This window comes from Heptranchias perlo, chromosome 5, assembly GCF_035084215.1.
Source record: "Heptranchias perlo isolate sHepPer1 chromosome 5, sHepPer1.hap1, whole genome shotgun sequence".
Classification (NCBI taxonomy): Eukaryota; Metazoa; Chordata; class Chondrichthyes; order Hexanchiformes; family Hexanchidae; genus Heptranchias; species Heptranchias perlo.
This window is the reverse complement of record NC_090329.1, coordinates 37,230,550-37,244,683: the sequence shown is the minus strand read 5'-3', so window position 1 is coordinate 37,244,683 and position 14,134 is coordinate 37,230,550. Positions and strand designations below refer to the sequence as shown.

The 14,134-nt window shown below is 45.8% G+C and overlaps 1 protein-coding gene across 4 annotated transcripts in view; it reads right to left on the bottom strand.

Moving 5' to 3' along the window:
• Positions 1–14,134, bottom strand: part of kidins220b (kinase D-interacting substrate 220b) — a 210,661-nt gene that overhangs the window by 43,931 nt on the left and 152,596 nt on the right. For all 4 annotated transcript variants that reach the window (XM_067984236.1, XM_067984238.1, XM_067984239.1 and 1 more), the window contains exon 22: positions 3,052–3,214. In XM_067984236.1, the coding sequence (XP_067840337.1) occupies positions 3,052–3,214 (163 nt within the window). The remainder of the gene's footprint in view (positions 1–3,051; positions 3,215–14,134) is intronic.

Genomic DNA, 14,134 nt, shown 5'->3' with positions numbered 1-14,134 from the left:
TCTCTCTACCGATCCTATCAACTCCTTTTAATCATCTTAAACACCTCAATTAGATCACCCCTTAATCTTGTATATTCAAGGGAATTTTAAACCTAGTCTATGCAGCCTGTCCTCAATTTAATCTTTTTAGCCCCGGTATCATTCTGGTGAATCTGTAATGCACCCCCTCCAAAAGCCAATATATCCTTCTTGAGGTGCAGTGCTCAGAACTGAACGCAGTACTCTAAATGGGGTCTGACCAGAGTTCTGTACAGCGGTAACATAACTTCCACCCTTTTGTGTTCCAGCCCCTTGAGATAAAGGCCAACATTCCATCAGCCTTTTAAATTATCTTTTGTACCTATCCACTAGCTTTTAGTGATTTCTGTACTTGGACCCCTAAATTTCTCTGCTCCTCCACAGTTCCTAGCTTCTCATCATTTAGAAAATACTCATTTATCTTTCTTTGGTCCAAAGTGGATGACCTCATACTTCCCCACATTAAACTCCATCTGCCACAGTTTTGCCCAGATGTCAGAAAATTCTTTACAGAGTGACCAACACATGGAATGGGCTTCTGAGTAGGGTTACGGAAGCAAGAATCCGAGAATCATTTAAAGAAAAAACAGCAAAATACCATGATTGGGGGCCTGGAGGATGAGCCAAAAAGCTACACCTGTATCTATCTTGAGATATGAATGATTTTGATGTTAGATACTGAAATGAAGTGTTTGCAAGACACAAACAAAATGTAAATCTGAATTGCTGAAATTAGAGGGTAAGTGTTTTAATATCATAAGCTAAACCTTTCTTGTAACCATCCAGCTAAAATAATGATAACATTGAAAAATGGACAAAAATGGGCATCCACCTTTCCAAGAACCGACCCAATAATACAAAAAAGGGCAATCCAAGGAAGATGATAAGAACAGAAATTTAAATTAAGATCTTCACTACACAAAGATCATTTTTTACAAGAAGACTGATTGAAAATTACTTAAGGATCACACAAAGCCACTTATTGCTAGTTTTTACCATAATGAGGTCAATAATATTGTCTGCAAGATGTCATCCTGAGCACCAACCAACTTATTTGAGTAAAACCAACATAAGTTTGCTCTTTTGTAAACCAACAATGTCCTCATGGTCACTCACACCATCCTCCTCCCCTGCCTTTCCTCTGTTGTCCAGATTGATGGGACTGTCCTTCCTGATTCCACTCACGTATGTTGTGGCTCCAGTCAGATCACTAGCAATGCCTTCTCTTCCCTTTCCTGCACCGTTACCGCCGAAGTCCTCTATGGATCCCTCCTTGGCTTCTCCACATATTCATCTATGTGCTGTCTCTTAGCTACATCTTCAGGTGACACAAGGTCAGCTTTCATGTACACTGATGTCACCTAGCTCTACCAGATTGCTTGTTTGATGTTCAATATTGGATCAGCCATAATTTCCTCTAGCTCCTTCCTACTGCTGTAACCTCCTCCAGCCCTACAATCCCCTTATGTACTTTCCATTTCTCTTACTCCGGTCCCTTGTGCATAGCCCTCTCCCTCCACTCCACCACCGTCAGCGGTGCCTGCAGCTGCCGAGGCCTCACGCTCAAATTCCCTCCCTAAACTCCATCCCCCTCAACTTCTTTAACACCCTCCAAGATCCACTCTTTAATCTTTGCATCTTTGCTGTAACATCTCCTTTTCCTCATGTCTCTATGAAGCACCATGGGGTGTTTTTCTACATTTAAGTTACTATATATTTGCAAGTTGTTGTCATCATAGTCATCTTTTGGCAGCTCGGAAAGTTTTGCCCTTGTAAAAGGGTTTAAGACTGAACGTCCATATTTGTTCGAAGACCATTTATCTTTTGACTCATATTTTCACCACTGTCTGATGTCATCTGTTGATAATGTTGACAATGCAAAATAATCATCTCAATACTATGTAAAATGAGACACATTCTTCAACCAAAAACCCAGGTTCACTAAGAAAGCACCTACAACTTTCAAATTATCATGCTTTTTGTAGATAAGGACCATGAAGCATATAAGCAAATACTTTCTCAAACATAGTAACAGAACTGTTCAGTTACTGGACAGGACTAATACATCACCATCACTACCTAGGAGCATTGTGCTGTACTGTACTTATAAATGTTTCTAATTAACCAGTGGCATCTGCTGGTAGATATCACTTTCACATATTTATATTATATTCCATCTTCTGGCTGCTTGCCTGATCAAGTCCAAATGCTTCCAATTGCTTCCCCAGTCAGTTTCTCCACTCACTAGCATTAATTATTAGGAGTCTGTTTTAAAGTGGCAGTGTTCTGTCCTGCTCACCAGAGCCTATTAAAATTAGAGTCTGAATTAAAGTGCCGGTGAGCAGATGGAGTATGCGTTGACTTTACGGCCAGCGGGTTACTTCTTTCACCGACAGGCAGAGCACAAAAACTCAAACACTCTCCTGAATAAAACTGAAATGCTGGTAAGTGAAGACACTCACTGGTGAATTTTTTAGGATAATCAGAATCCAGGTAGTACACTGCTGGCACTATTGAATCTTTAGGCTAATGAAAGAGTCCCAAGTCCAGACCATTTTGTTGTGGGGTAGGGAGAGGGGAGGGGATTTTACAAATATAAAATGACATATGAACACAAGGATAGATTGAGATATAATGAGAGCTAAAAACACATCATTTCAACTTCCAGGCATCTTGGTTACACAAACACTGTCACCAAGGTACTGTGATGGAATGTGAATTCACCCACATAGTTCCTCCCAAATCTCAGCAGGGGCATCTGGTAAGGAGTTAATTCCGCCCCCACCCAATTAGAAGGAAAGAATGTGTTGAAGGGAGATACTGAAAAATCAGAAGGTTACTCTTGTATACCTGCTAGCATCTTGTTAAAAAATTTCAAACAAAAAAAAGCAGGGGGCAGAACTAAGCAAGGCTTTAAAAAGATCTATTTATGACAACACCATATAGAAAAAGTAAATATGTGCCAAGGCAAACATGTTTGAAAAGGGGTAATTAATTTAAATTAACCAACGTTGAAGTATATTAGTTACATACCTTTCATAGATGTTTTTCAGGGTGAGATGATCTGGAACAGTGTCAGTCTCTTCCAGGTATAGGATAAGCCAAGAGGTCCTGTACGGCCATTGTTCTGTGAGGTTTATCCAAGAGGCAAGCCGATCCCAGTTGAAAGTAATCTGGTTAGCCCTTAGTAAACGTCCTGCAATGAAATTTAATTAGATCCATCTTTGAAAGGCTTTGTTCTTATGATCACAAATATTTCCAAGACTTTTTGTGTCAGTCTTCAATATAGAGGATACAAGTAACGTGCCAGAAATAATTGTGAATCAAGAGGTGAAAGAAAGGGAGGAACTTAAAACATTTACAATCACCAGGGAAAAGGTTCTGAAAAAATTATTAGAACTAAAGGCTGACAAGTTCCCAGGTCCTGACGGACTTCATCCTCGGGTCATAAAAGAAGTGGTTGCAGAGATAGTCGATGCATTGGTATTAATTTTCCGAAATTCCCCAGATTCTGGAAGGGACCCATCAGTTTGGATAATAGTGAATGTAACTCCTCTATTCAAGAAAGGAGGGAGACAGAAAGCAGGAAACTACAGGCCAGTTAGCTTAACATCTGTCATAGGGAAAATGCTAGAATCTATTATTAAGGAGGTTATAGCAGGGCACTTAGAAAATCTCAATGCAATCAGGCAAAGTCAACATGGCTTTGTGAAAGGGAAATTGTGTTTGACTAATTTATTAGAGTTCTTTGAGGAAGTAACAAGCAACGTGGATAAAGGGGATCCTGTGGATGTGGTGTACTTGGATTTCCAGAAGGCTTTTGACAAGGTGCCACATTGAAAGCTACTACACAAAATAAGAGCTCATGGTGTAGGGAGTAACATATTAGCATGGATAAAGGATTGGTTAGCTAACAGGAAACAAAGAGTAAGCATAAAGGGGTCATTTTCAGGTTGGCAAGATGTAACGAGCGGAGTGCCACAGGGATCAGTGCTTGGGCCTCAACTATTTACAATCGATATCAATGACTTGAATGAAGGGACCGAATGTATGGTTGCTAAATTTGCTGATGACACAAAAGTAGGTAGGAAAGCAAGTGGTGAAGAGGACATAAGGAATCTGCAAAGGGATATAGATAGGTTAAGTGAGTGGGCAAAAATTTGGTAGATGGATTATAATGTGGGAAAATGTGAACTTGTCCACTTTGGCAAGAGGAATAGAAAAATAGTATGTTATTTAAATGGAGAGAAATTGCAGAACTGAGGTACAAAAGGGATCTGGGTGTCACAAAAAGTTAATATGCAGGTAGAGCAAGTGATTATGAAGGCAAATAGAATGCTGTCATTTATTGCACGGGGAATGGAATATAGAGATGTTTTGCTACAGTTGTTCAGGGCATTGGTGAGACCACATCTAGAATATTGCATGCAGTTTTGGTCTCCTTATTTAAGAAAGGACGTAACTGTTTCAGAGGCGGTTCAGAGAAGGTTCGCTCGACTGATTCCTGGGATGAGGAGGTTATCTTATGAGGAAAGGTTGGACAAGTTGGGCCTGTATACATTGGAGTTTAGAAGAATGAGAGGTGATCTTATTGAAACATATAAGATTCTGAGGGGACTTGAAGGGGTAGATGCTGAGGGGATGTTTCCCCTTGTGGGAGAGACTAGAACTAGGGGCCACAGTTTAAAAATAAGGGGTCTCCCATTTAAGACGGAGAGAAGGAGAATTTTTTTCTCTCAGAGGGCGGTGAGTCTGTGGAAGTCCCTTCCCCAGAGAGCAGTGGAAGCAGAATCATTGAATATTTTTAAGGCTGAGTTAGATAGATTCCTGATTAACAAGGGAGTCAAAGGTCATGGTAGGTAGACAGGAAAGCAGGGTTGAGGTCACAATCCGATCAGTCATGATCTTATCAAATGGCAGAGCAGGCTCGAGGGGCCGAATTGTCTACTGCTGCTCTTAATTCCTGTGTTCGTATGAAACAAATTAGAGATGCTATATTAAATTCAAATCCAGTCGTGAATGGTGGCGGACAATTAAACAACTAACAGGAGGAGGAGGCTCTGCAAACATCCCCATCCTCAATGATGACGGAGTCCAGCACGTGAGTGCAAAAGACAAGGCTGAAGCGTTTGCAACCATCTTCAGCCAGAAGTGCCGAGTAGATGATATCCCCAACATCACAGAAGCCAGTCATCAGCCAATTCGATTCACTCCACGTGATATCAAGAAACAGCTGAGTGCACTGGATACAGCAAAGGCTATGGGCCGCGACAACATCCCGGCTGTAGTGCCGAAGTCTTGTGCTCCAGAACTAGCTGCGCCTCTAGCCAAGCTGTTCCAGTTCAGCTACAACACTGGCATCTACCCGACAATGTGGAAAATTGCCCAGGTATATATTGTCCACAAAAAGCAGGACAAATCCAATCCGGCCAATTACCACCCCATCAGTCTACTCTCAATCATCAGCAAAGTGATAGAAGGTGTCGTCGACAGTGCTATCAAGCGGCACTTACTCACCAATAACCTGCTCACCGATGCTCAGTTTGGGTTCCGCCAGGACCACTCGGCTCCAGACCTCATTACACCCTGGGTCCAAACATGGACAAAAGAGCTGAATACCAGAGGTGAGGTGAGAGTGACTGCCCTTGACATCAAGGCAGCATTTGACTGAGTGTGGCACCAAGGAGCCCTAGTAAAATTGAAGTCAATGGGAATCAGGGGGAAAACTCTCCAGTGGCTGAAGTCATACCTAGCACAAAGGAAGATGGTAGTGGTTGTTGAAGGCCAATCATCTCAGCCCCAGGACACTGCTGCAGGAGTTCCTCAGGGCAGTGTCCTGGGCCCAACCATCTTCAGCTGCTTCATCAATGACCTTCCCTCCATCATAAGGTCAGAAATGGGTATGTTCACTGATGATTGCAGAGAGTTCAATTCCATTCACAACCCCTCAGATAATGAAGCAGTCCGAGCCCGCATGCAGCAAGACCTGGACAACATCCAGGCTTGGGCTCATAAGTGGCAAGTAAGATTCGCGCCAGACAAGTGCCAAGCAATGACCATCTCCAACAAGAGAGAGTCCAACCACCTCCCCTTGACATTCAACGGCATTACCATCGCCGAATCCCCCACCATCAACATCCTGGGGGTGACCATTGACCAGAAACTTAACTGGACCAGCCATATAAATACTGTGACTACAAGAGCAGGTCAGAGGCTGGGTATTCTGTGGCGAGTGATTCACCTCCTGACTCCCCAAAGCCTTTCCACCATCTACAAGGCACAAGTCAGGAGTGTGATGGAATGCAGCTCCAACAACACTCAAAAAGCTCGACACCATCCAGGACAAAGCAGCCTGCTTGATTGGCACCCCATCCACCACCCTAAACATTCACTCCCTTCACCACCGGCGCACTGGGGCTGCAGTGTGTAGCATCCACAGGATGCATTGCAGCAACTCACCAAGGCTCCTTCGACAGCACCTCCCAAACCCGCGACCTCTACCACCTCGAAGGACAGGAGCAGCAGGCACATGGGAGCAACAGCACCTGCACATTCCCCTCCAAGTCACACACCATCCCGACTTGGAAATATATCGCTGTTCCTTCATCGTCGCTGGGTCCAAATCCTGGAACTCCCTTCCTAACAGCAATGTGGGAGAACCTTCACCACATGGACTGCAGCAGTTCAAGGCGGTGGCTCACCACCACCTTCTCAATTAGGGATGGGCAATAAATGCCGGCCTCGCCAACGACGCCCACATCCCATGAATGAATTAAAAAAGGTGTAGGATAAGTTTTGAAAACTGGAAAACCACTATAACTTCTAAACCATCAATACATAACAAATTACACGCATTTATATGATTCCATCCTGAATTTTAAAAGGGAATCAATGTTTAAAATTGTACGATGACTAATGAGGTGAACGGGGCTAGTGCTACTAATACAAGCATCTTTCCCTCTTTTGTGCATCTTCCTGGTTAAACTTTAAAAAAAAATATTTAAATAAACAATGGCAAGTACATTTTCCCAAGGAATAATGTTTTAAAGCCATGAGATATAATTTCATCATCAGCTTTATTTCAGCTTAACATCCTTTATCTTTTTTGGTATTAGAAATAGCAGTTTAGTTGATGGCACCTGATTGTGTTGTAGAACAGCAACGAGCTATCTGCACAAAAAGCATCAAGAACATTTTTCAATTATGTATTTTATGCCAGTAAAATATATTTAATCAATTGCAAGTGACCAGAAACACCTGCTTGGCACTAACAACCTCCTTGTAAATGGCCAACGTAAATTCTTAATTTACCAACCAAGCACTTAAACTACAATTTTTTTTTACATGTAACATACATTTTTATCCATATTTGCATATAAATGACATTTGGGTTTACTACCCATTTTCCAATGTAAAAGAGAACAAGTTATGTGGGAAAATCACCATTAATCTATATCTTATTAAAAGTCTTATGTCTGCACGCACTTCCTGTCTACAAAATCGGACTTCCTGTTGCCACGTTTTTGTCACATTTTTGCTTGTCACACTTTTGTGTTAACAATATTTCTGTTGTAAGTTTCCATGTCCAGATTTATAATGAGATTTACCGATGTAAAGTTGTCACAATTTGCAATTGCACAAACTGACTTCTAGGTGGCTGTAAACCAATTTATGAACAACTTCTTCCAGCTTGGACGCTATCATGATTCTTCTTGAACTGATGTTTTCTCTCACGTAAGTTTGTTTCAAAGTTGAAATTCATTATTTTTTTTGTTTTCAATTTATTAAATATTTTATCATTCTTCACCCCTTTAGATATTAAAACAATTTGGTTCCCCAGCCCTAGCATCCTGCTGCAGACCACCTGCTGATCCAGCGCCACTGGTTGGCCACAGTCTTGTTCTCAACCACCACGGCTCCCTTTGTTGGCTGCGAGCCAGTTCCCTGCCGCCACTATTGTCCTGATCTCCCTACTGATGCACCAATCCATAGTATGACTTTAAAATGAGGACTGAATTTTATTTGCATGTCCTGCTCTAATTAACCATTATTCTCTAACCCCACTTCATCTGAAGACTACAGTTGTTCTCGACTCGTGTGTACAATGCCATGGGAGATGGACTAGTCATTTTAATATAAAAATATATTTACATATCATGTGCACCTGGATGACGAGCCTACTTCTCATTGTAAAATGGCATGTATTATATGCAAAAAGTTACAGCACACAATTCAATCATTAAAGCATCTTTCATAGTGGCAAGCAGTTCCAAATCCATAAAGCATTTTCAATTTATTCAGTTTTGTAGCTTTTTTGTTGAAGAATTAAATCTAGTTATATTATATATTTTAGCTCTCAACTGTAGAAATACAGGGGCCTGTCAGTGCGGACTGCACGGTGTGCGGATATTACACAGTGTGCTGAGAGTTCGGTAAGTGTGGGAGTTTGGTGAAGTGGGGGAAGGAGGTGCTGCTTTGCCTTGCTTTTCCAAACTTTTCCTGCAGAGCGGTAGTGGACCTGAGAGTAGAAGACTGAGATTGTGGAATAAAAGCAGCAGCAGACCTGCACCAAGAGACAACTACTGTGCGACATCACAGGGACTTAACTCCTGGACCTAAGATAAATAAGAAGCAAAAAGTAATCCAAGTGGGTATTTTCCTGCTGAATTTGTCTAAGGTTAGAGTTTGTGGATTCTCTGGTCTCTGTTGTGTAGTGGGGGACTGCTGTTCAGCAAGGGCCCTTGAGTATACCTTTTAATTGAAGTGAAATTGGTGGGATTCATTTAATTTGAATTAATTAGTTAAAGGGTAAGTCATGTCAGGACAGCCCAGCCCCATGTTATGCTCTTCCTGCTCTATGTGGGAAATCAGGGACCCTTCCGGTGTCCCTGACGACCATGTGTGCGGGAAATGCATCCAGCTGCAGCTACTGACAAACCGCATTGCGGCACTGGAGCTGCGGATGGATTCATGAAGGAGCATTCGCGATGCTGAGAACGTCGTGGATAGCACGTTTAGTGAGATGGTCACACCGCAGGTAAAGGTTGTACAGGCAGGAAGTAATTGGGTGACCACCAGGCAGAGTAAGAAGAGCAGGCAGGCAGTGCAGGGGTCCCCTGTGGCCGTCCCCCTCTCAAACAAATATACCGCTTTGGATATTGTTGAGGGGGATGACTTATCAGGGGAAGGCAGCAGCAGCCAACTTCCTGGCACCAGGGGTAGCTCTGCTGCACAGGCTGGGAGGAAAAAGAGTGGAAGAGCTATAGTGGTAGGGGATTCTATCGTAAGGGGAACAGACAGGCGTTTCTGTGGCCGTAAACGTGACTCCAGGATGGTTTGTTGCCTCCCTGGTGCCAGGGTCATGGATGTCACTGAGCGGCTACAGGGCATTCTCAAGGGGGAGGGTGAGCAGGCAGAGGTCGTGGTCCACATTGGGACCAACGACATAGGTCGGAAGGGAGATGAGGTCCTGCATCAAGAATTTAGGGAGCTAGGTAGCAGATTAAAGAGCAGGACCTCAAAGGTTGTAATCTCTGGATTACTCCCAGTGCCACGGGCTAGTGAGTATAGAAATAGGAGGATAGAACAGATGAATGCGTGGCTAAAGAGTTGGTGCAGGAGGGAGGGTTTCAGTTTCCTGGATCACTGGGCCTGCTTCTGGGGAAGGTGGGACTTGTACAAGTCGGACGGGTTGCACCTGAACCAGAGCGGGACAAATATCCTTGCGGGGAGGTTTGCTAGCACTGTTGGGGGGGGGTTTAAACTAACTTGGCAGGGGGATGGGATACAGAGTGGAGCTACAATAGGGGGTGATGTGCAGCCAAATATAGAGAAAAAAACAAGTCAGCTTGGAAGACAGGGCAAATATGTGAGGGCAAGGCTGGATGGCATCTATTTTAATGCAAGGAGTCTTGCGAATAAGGTGGATGAACTGAAGGTGTTGATAAACACATGGGAGTATGATATTGTTGCTGTCACAGAGACATGGTTGAGGGAGGGGCAAGACTGGCAGCTCAATATTCTGGGGTACAGAATCTTCAGGCGAGACAGAGGGGGAGGTATAAGAGGAGGGGGGGGTCGCAATATTAATTAAAGAATCAATTACTGCCATAAGGAGGGATGATATATTAGCAGGTTCCTCTAATGAGGCCATATGGGTGGAGCTTAAAAACAAAAAGGGGGCAAGCACTTTGATGGAAGTGTACCATAGGCCCCCAAACAGTCAGGGGGAGATAGAGGAACAGATATGTAGGCAAATCTCAGAAAATTGTGCAAATAATAGGGTAATAATAGTGGGGGATTTCAACTTCCCCAATATTAGCTGGGATACTCAGAGTGTAAAAGGCTTAGAGGGTACAAAATTCTAAACGTGCATCCAGGAGAGCTTTTTGAGCCAGCATGTAGAAAGTCCTACAAGAGAGGGGGCGGTACTGGACCTAATTCTAGGGAATGTGGCCGGCCAAGTGGAAGAAGTGCTAGTAGGTGAGCACTTTGGTGAAAGTGACCATAATTCGGTGAGATTTAAGGTGGTCATGGAAAAGGACAGGGAGAGGCCGGAAATAAAGGTTCTAAATTGGGGGAAGGCCGATTTTAATAGGATAAGGCAGGATCTGGCCAAAATGAACTGGGATCAGCTGCTTGTAGGAAAATCCGCATCGGAGCAATGGGAGTCTTTCAGAAGGGAGATTGAGACCATACAATGGCAACATGTTCCCGTAAAGGTCAAGGGTGGTTCCAAGAACTCCAGGGAACCTTGGATGTCAGGGGATATACGAGAATGGATTAGGAAAAAAAGGAGGGCTTTTGGCAGATACAAAAGGCTAAAGACGGAGGAAGCCCTAGAGGAGTACAAAAAGTGGAGGGGGATACTTAAAAAAGAAATTAGGAGATCAAGGAGGGGCCATGAAATAACACTGGCGAGCAAAATAAAGGAAAATCCTAAGATGTTTTATAAGTATATTAAGGGTAAGAGGATGACTAGGGAAAAAATAGGGCCCATTAGGGACAAAAATGGCAATCTGTGTGTGGAGCCGGCAGATGTAGGAGGGGTTCTAAATGAATTTTTTGCATCTGTTTTCACTATGGAGAAGGACGATGTAGACATAGAAATATGGCAGGGGGACTGTGATATACTCAAACATATTAACATCGAGCGGGAGGAGGTATTGGCGGTTTTAGCAGGCCTAAAAATGGATAAATCCCCAGGCCCGGACGAAATGTATCCCAGGCTACTGTGTGAGGCAAAGGAGGAGATTGCGGGGGCTCTGACACATATATTCAGAACCTCTCTGGCCACAGGGGATGTGCCAGAGGACTGGAGAACCGCTAATGTAATACCATTATTCAAGAAGGGGAGTAGGGAAAAACCGGGGAACTACAGGCCAGTGAGCCTAACATCAGTGGTAGGAAAATTATTGGAAAAAATTCTGAAGGACAAAATTAGTCTCCACTTGGAGAAGCAAGGATTAATCAGGGATAGTCAATATGGCTTTGTCAAGGGAAGATCATGTCTGACTAATTTGATTGAATTTTTTGAGGGGATGACTAGGCGTGTGGATGAGGGTAACGCAGTGGATGTGGTATACATGGATTTCAGCAAGGCCTTCGATAAAGTCCCCCACAGGAGACTGGTCAAGAAGGTACGAGCCCATGGAATCCAGGGTGCCTTGGCACTTTGGATACAAAACTGGCTTAGTGGCAGAAGGCAGAGGGTGATGGTCGAAGGTTGTTTTTGTGACTGGAAGCCTGTGGCCAGTGGGGTACCACAGGGATCGGTGCTGGGTCCCTTGCTGTTTGTGGTCTACATTAATGACTTGGATATGAATGTAAAAGGTATGATCAGTAAGTTCGCTGATGATACAAAAATTGGTAGGGTGGTAAATAGTGAGGAGGATAGCCTCAGTCTGCAGGACGATATAGATGGGTTGGTCAGATGGGCGGAACAGTGGCAAATGGAATTTAACCCGGAAAAGTGCGAGGTGATGCACTTTGGAGGGACTAACAAGGCAAGGGAATACACAATGAATGGGAGGACCCTAGGCAAGACAGAGGGTCAGAGGGATCTTGGTGTGCAAGTTCACAGATCCCTGAAGGCGGCGGAACAGGTAGATAAGGTGGTAAAGAAGGCATATGGGATACTTGCCTTTATTAGCCGAGGCATAGAATATAAGAGCAAGGAGGTTATGATGGAGCTGTATAAAACACTGGTTAGGCCACAGCTGGAGTACTGTGTGCAGTTCTGGTCGCCACACTACAGGAAGGATGTGATCGCTTTGGAGAGGGTGCAGAGGAGATTCACCAGGATGTTACCAGGGCTGGAGCGCTTCAGCTATGAAGAGAGACTGGGAAGATTGGATTTGTTTTCCTTGGAGCAGAGGAGGCTGAGGGGGGACATGATTGAGGTGTACAAAATTATGAGGGGCACAGATAGGATGGATACTATGGAGCTTTTTCCCTTCGTTGAGGGTTCTATAACAAGGGGACATAGATTCAAGTTAAAAGGCGGGAGGTTTAGAGGGGATTTGAGAAAGAACTTTTTCACCCAGAGGGTGGTTGGAGTCTGGAACTCACTGCCTGAAAGGGTTGTGGAGGCAGGAACCCTCACAACATTCAAGAAGCATTTGGATGAGCACTTGAAATGCCATAGCATACAAGGCTACGGACCAAATGCTGGAATATGGGATTAGAGCAGACAGGGCTGATGGCCGGCGCGGACACGATGGGCCGAAGGGCCTCTATCCTTGCTGTATAACTCTATGACTCTAGCTAACTGGTGATGTACAAATTTACAATTAGAGCAAAACACTTGTGATATACCCTTTCCAATGTGCCTCCACAAATTTCATCAGTGGGTGGGCACCCCACACTTAGTCACTCATATAGTGCCACTGTTGGGGTGGCAAAGTGTGTCCTAGGGTGATTCGCCCTCAAATTTTCACTCCTTATATGGTGGTTTTTGGCTTTTGCTCACAGGCAGAGGCAGGATGAGGCTGATAACTCAACACGTAGAGAATCATTCAATTGGAGGGGAGGGTGTGAGAGGGGAGGGGAGTGTGAGAGAGGGGGAGTGTGAGAGAGGGGAGTGTGAGAGAGGGGAGTGTGAGAGGAGGGAGGAGGGTGAGAGAGGGGAGGGTGAGGGAGGGTGTGAGAGAGGGGAGGGTGAGAGGGGGAGGGTGAGAGAGGGGAGGGTGAGAGAGGGGAGGGTGAGAGAGGGGAGGGTGAGAGAGGGGGGAGGGTGAGAGAGGGGAGGGTGAGAGAGGGAGGGTGAGGAGAGGGGAGGGGGAGGGTGAGAGAGGGAGGGGGGAGGGTGAGAGAGGGGAGGGGAGGGTGAGAGAGGGGGAGGGGAGGGTGAGAGAGGGGAGGGGAGGGTGAGAGAGGGGAGGGGAGGGTGAGAGGAGGGGAGGGGGAGGGGGAGGGTGAGGGAGGGGAGGGTGAGAGAGGGGGAGGGGAGGGGTGAGAGAGGGGAGGGGAGAGGGGGAGGAGGGTGAGAGAGGGGAGGGTGAGTGAGGGGAGGGTGAAGAGAGGGGAGGGTGAGAGAGGGGAGGGGTGAGAGAGGGGGAGGGTGGAGGGATGAGGTGAGAGAGGGGAGGGTGAGAGGAGGGGAGGGTGAGGAGGAGGGGAGGGGTGAGAGAGGGGAGGGTGAGAGAGGGGAGGGTGAGGGGAGGGGAGGGGTGAGGAGAGGGGAGGGTGAGGGGTGGAGGGTGAGGGAGGGGAGGGGAGGGTGAGAGAGGGAGGGTGAGAGAGGGGAGGGTGAGAGAGGGGAGGGTGAGTGAGGGGAGGGTGAGAGGGAGGGGAGGGTGAGGGAGGGGTTGAGGGAGGGGGGTGAGGGAGGGGAGGGTGAGGGAGGGGAGGGTGAGGGGAGGGGAGGGTGAGGGAGGGAGGGAGGGGAGGGTGAGGGAGGGGAGGGTGAGGGGAGGGGAGGGTGAGGAGGGAGGGTGAGGGAGGGGAGGTGAGGGAGGGGGGTGAGGGAGGGGAGGGAGTGAGAGAGGGGAGGGGAGGGGAGGGTGAGGGAGGGGAGGGGTGAGGGAGGGGAGGAGTGAGGGAGGGGGAGTGTGAGGGGTGGGGGGAGGGGAGGGTGAGAGAGGGCGAGGGGAGGGGAGGGTGAGGGAGGGGAGGA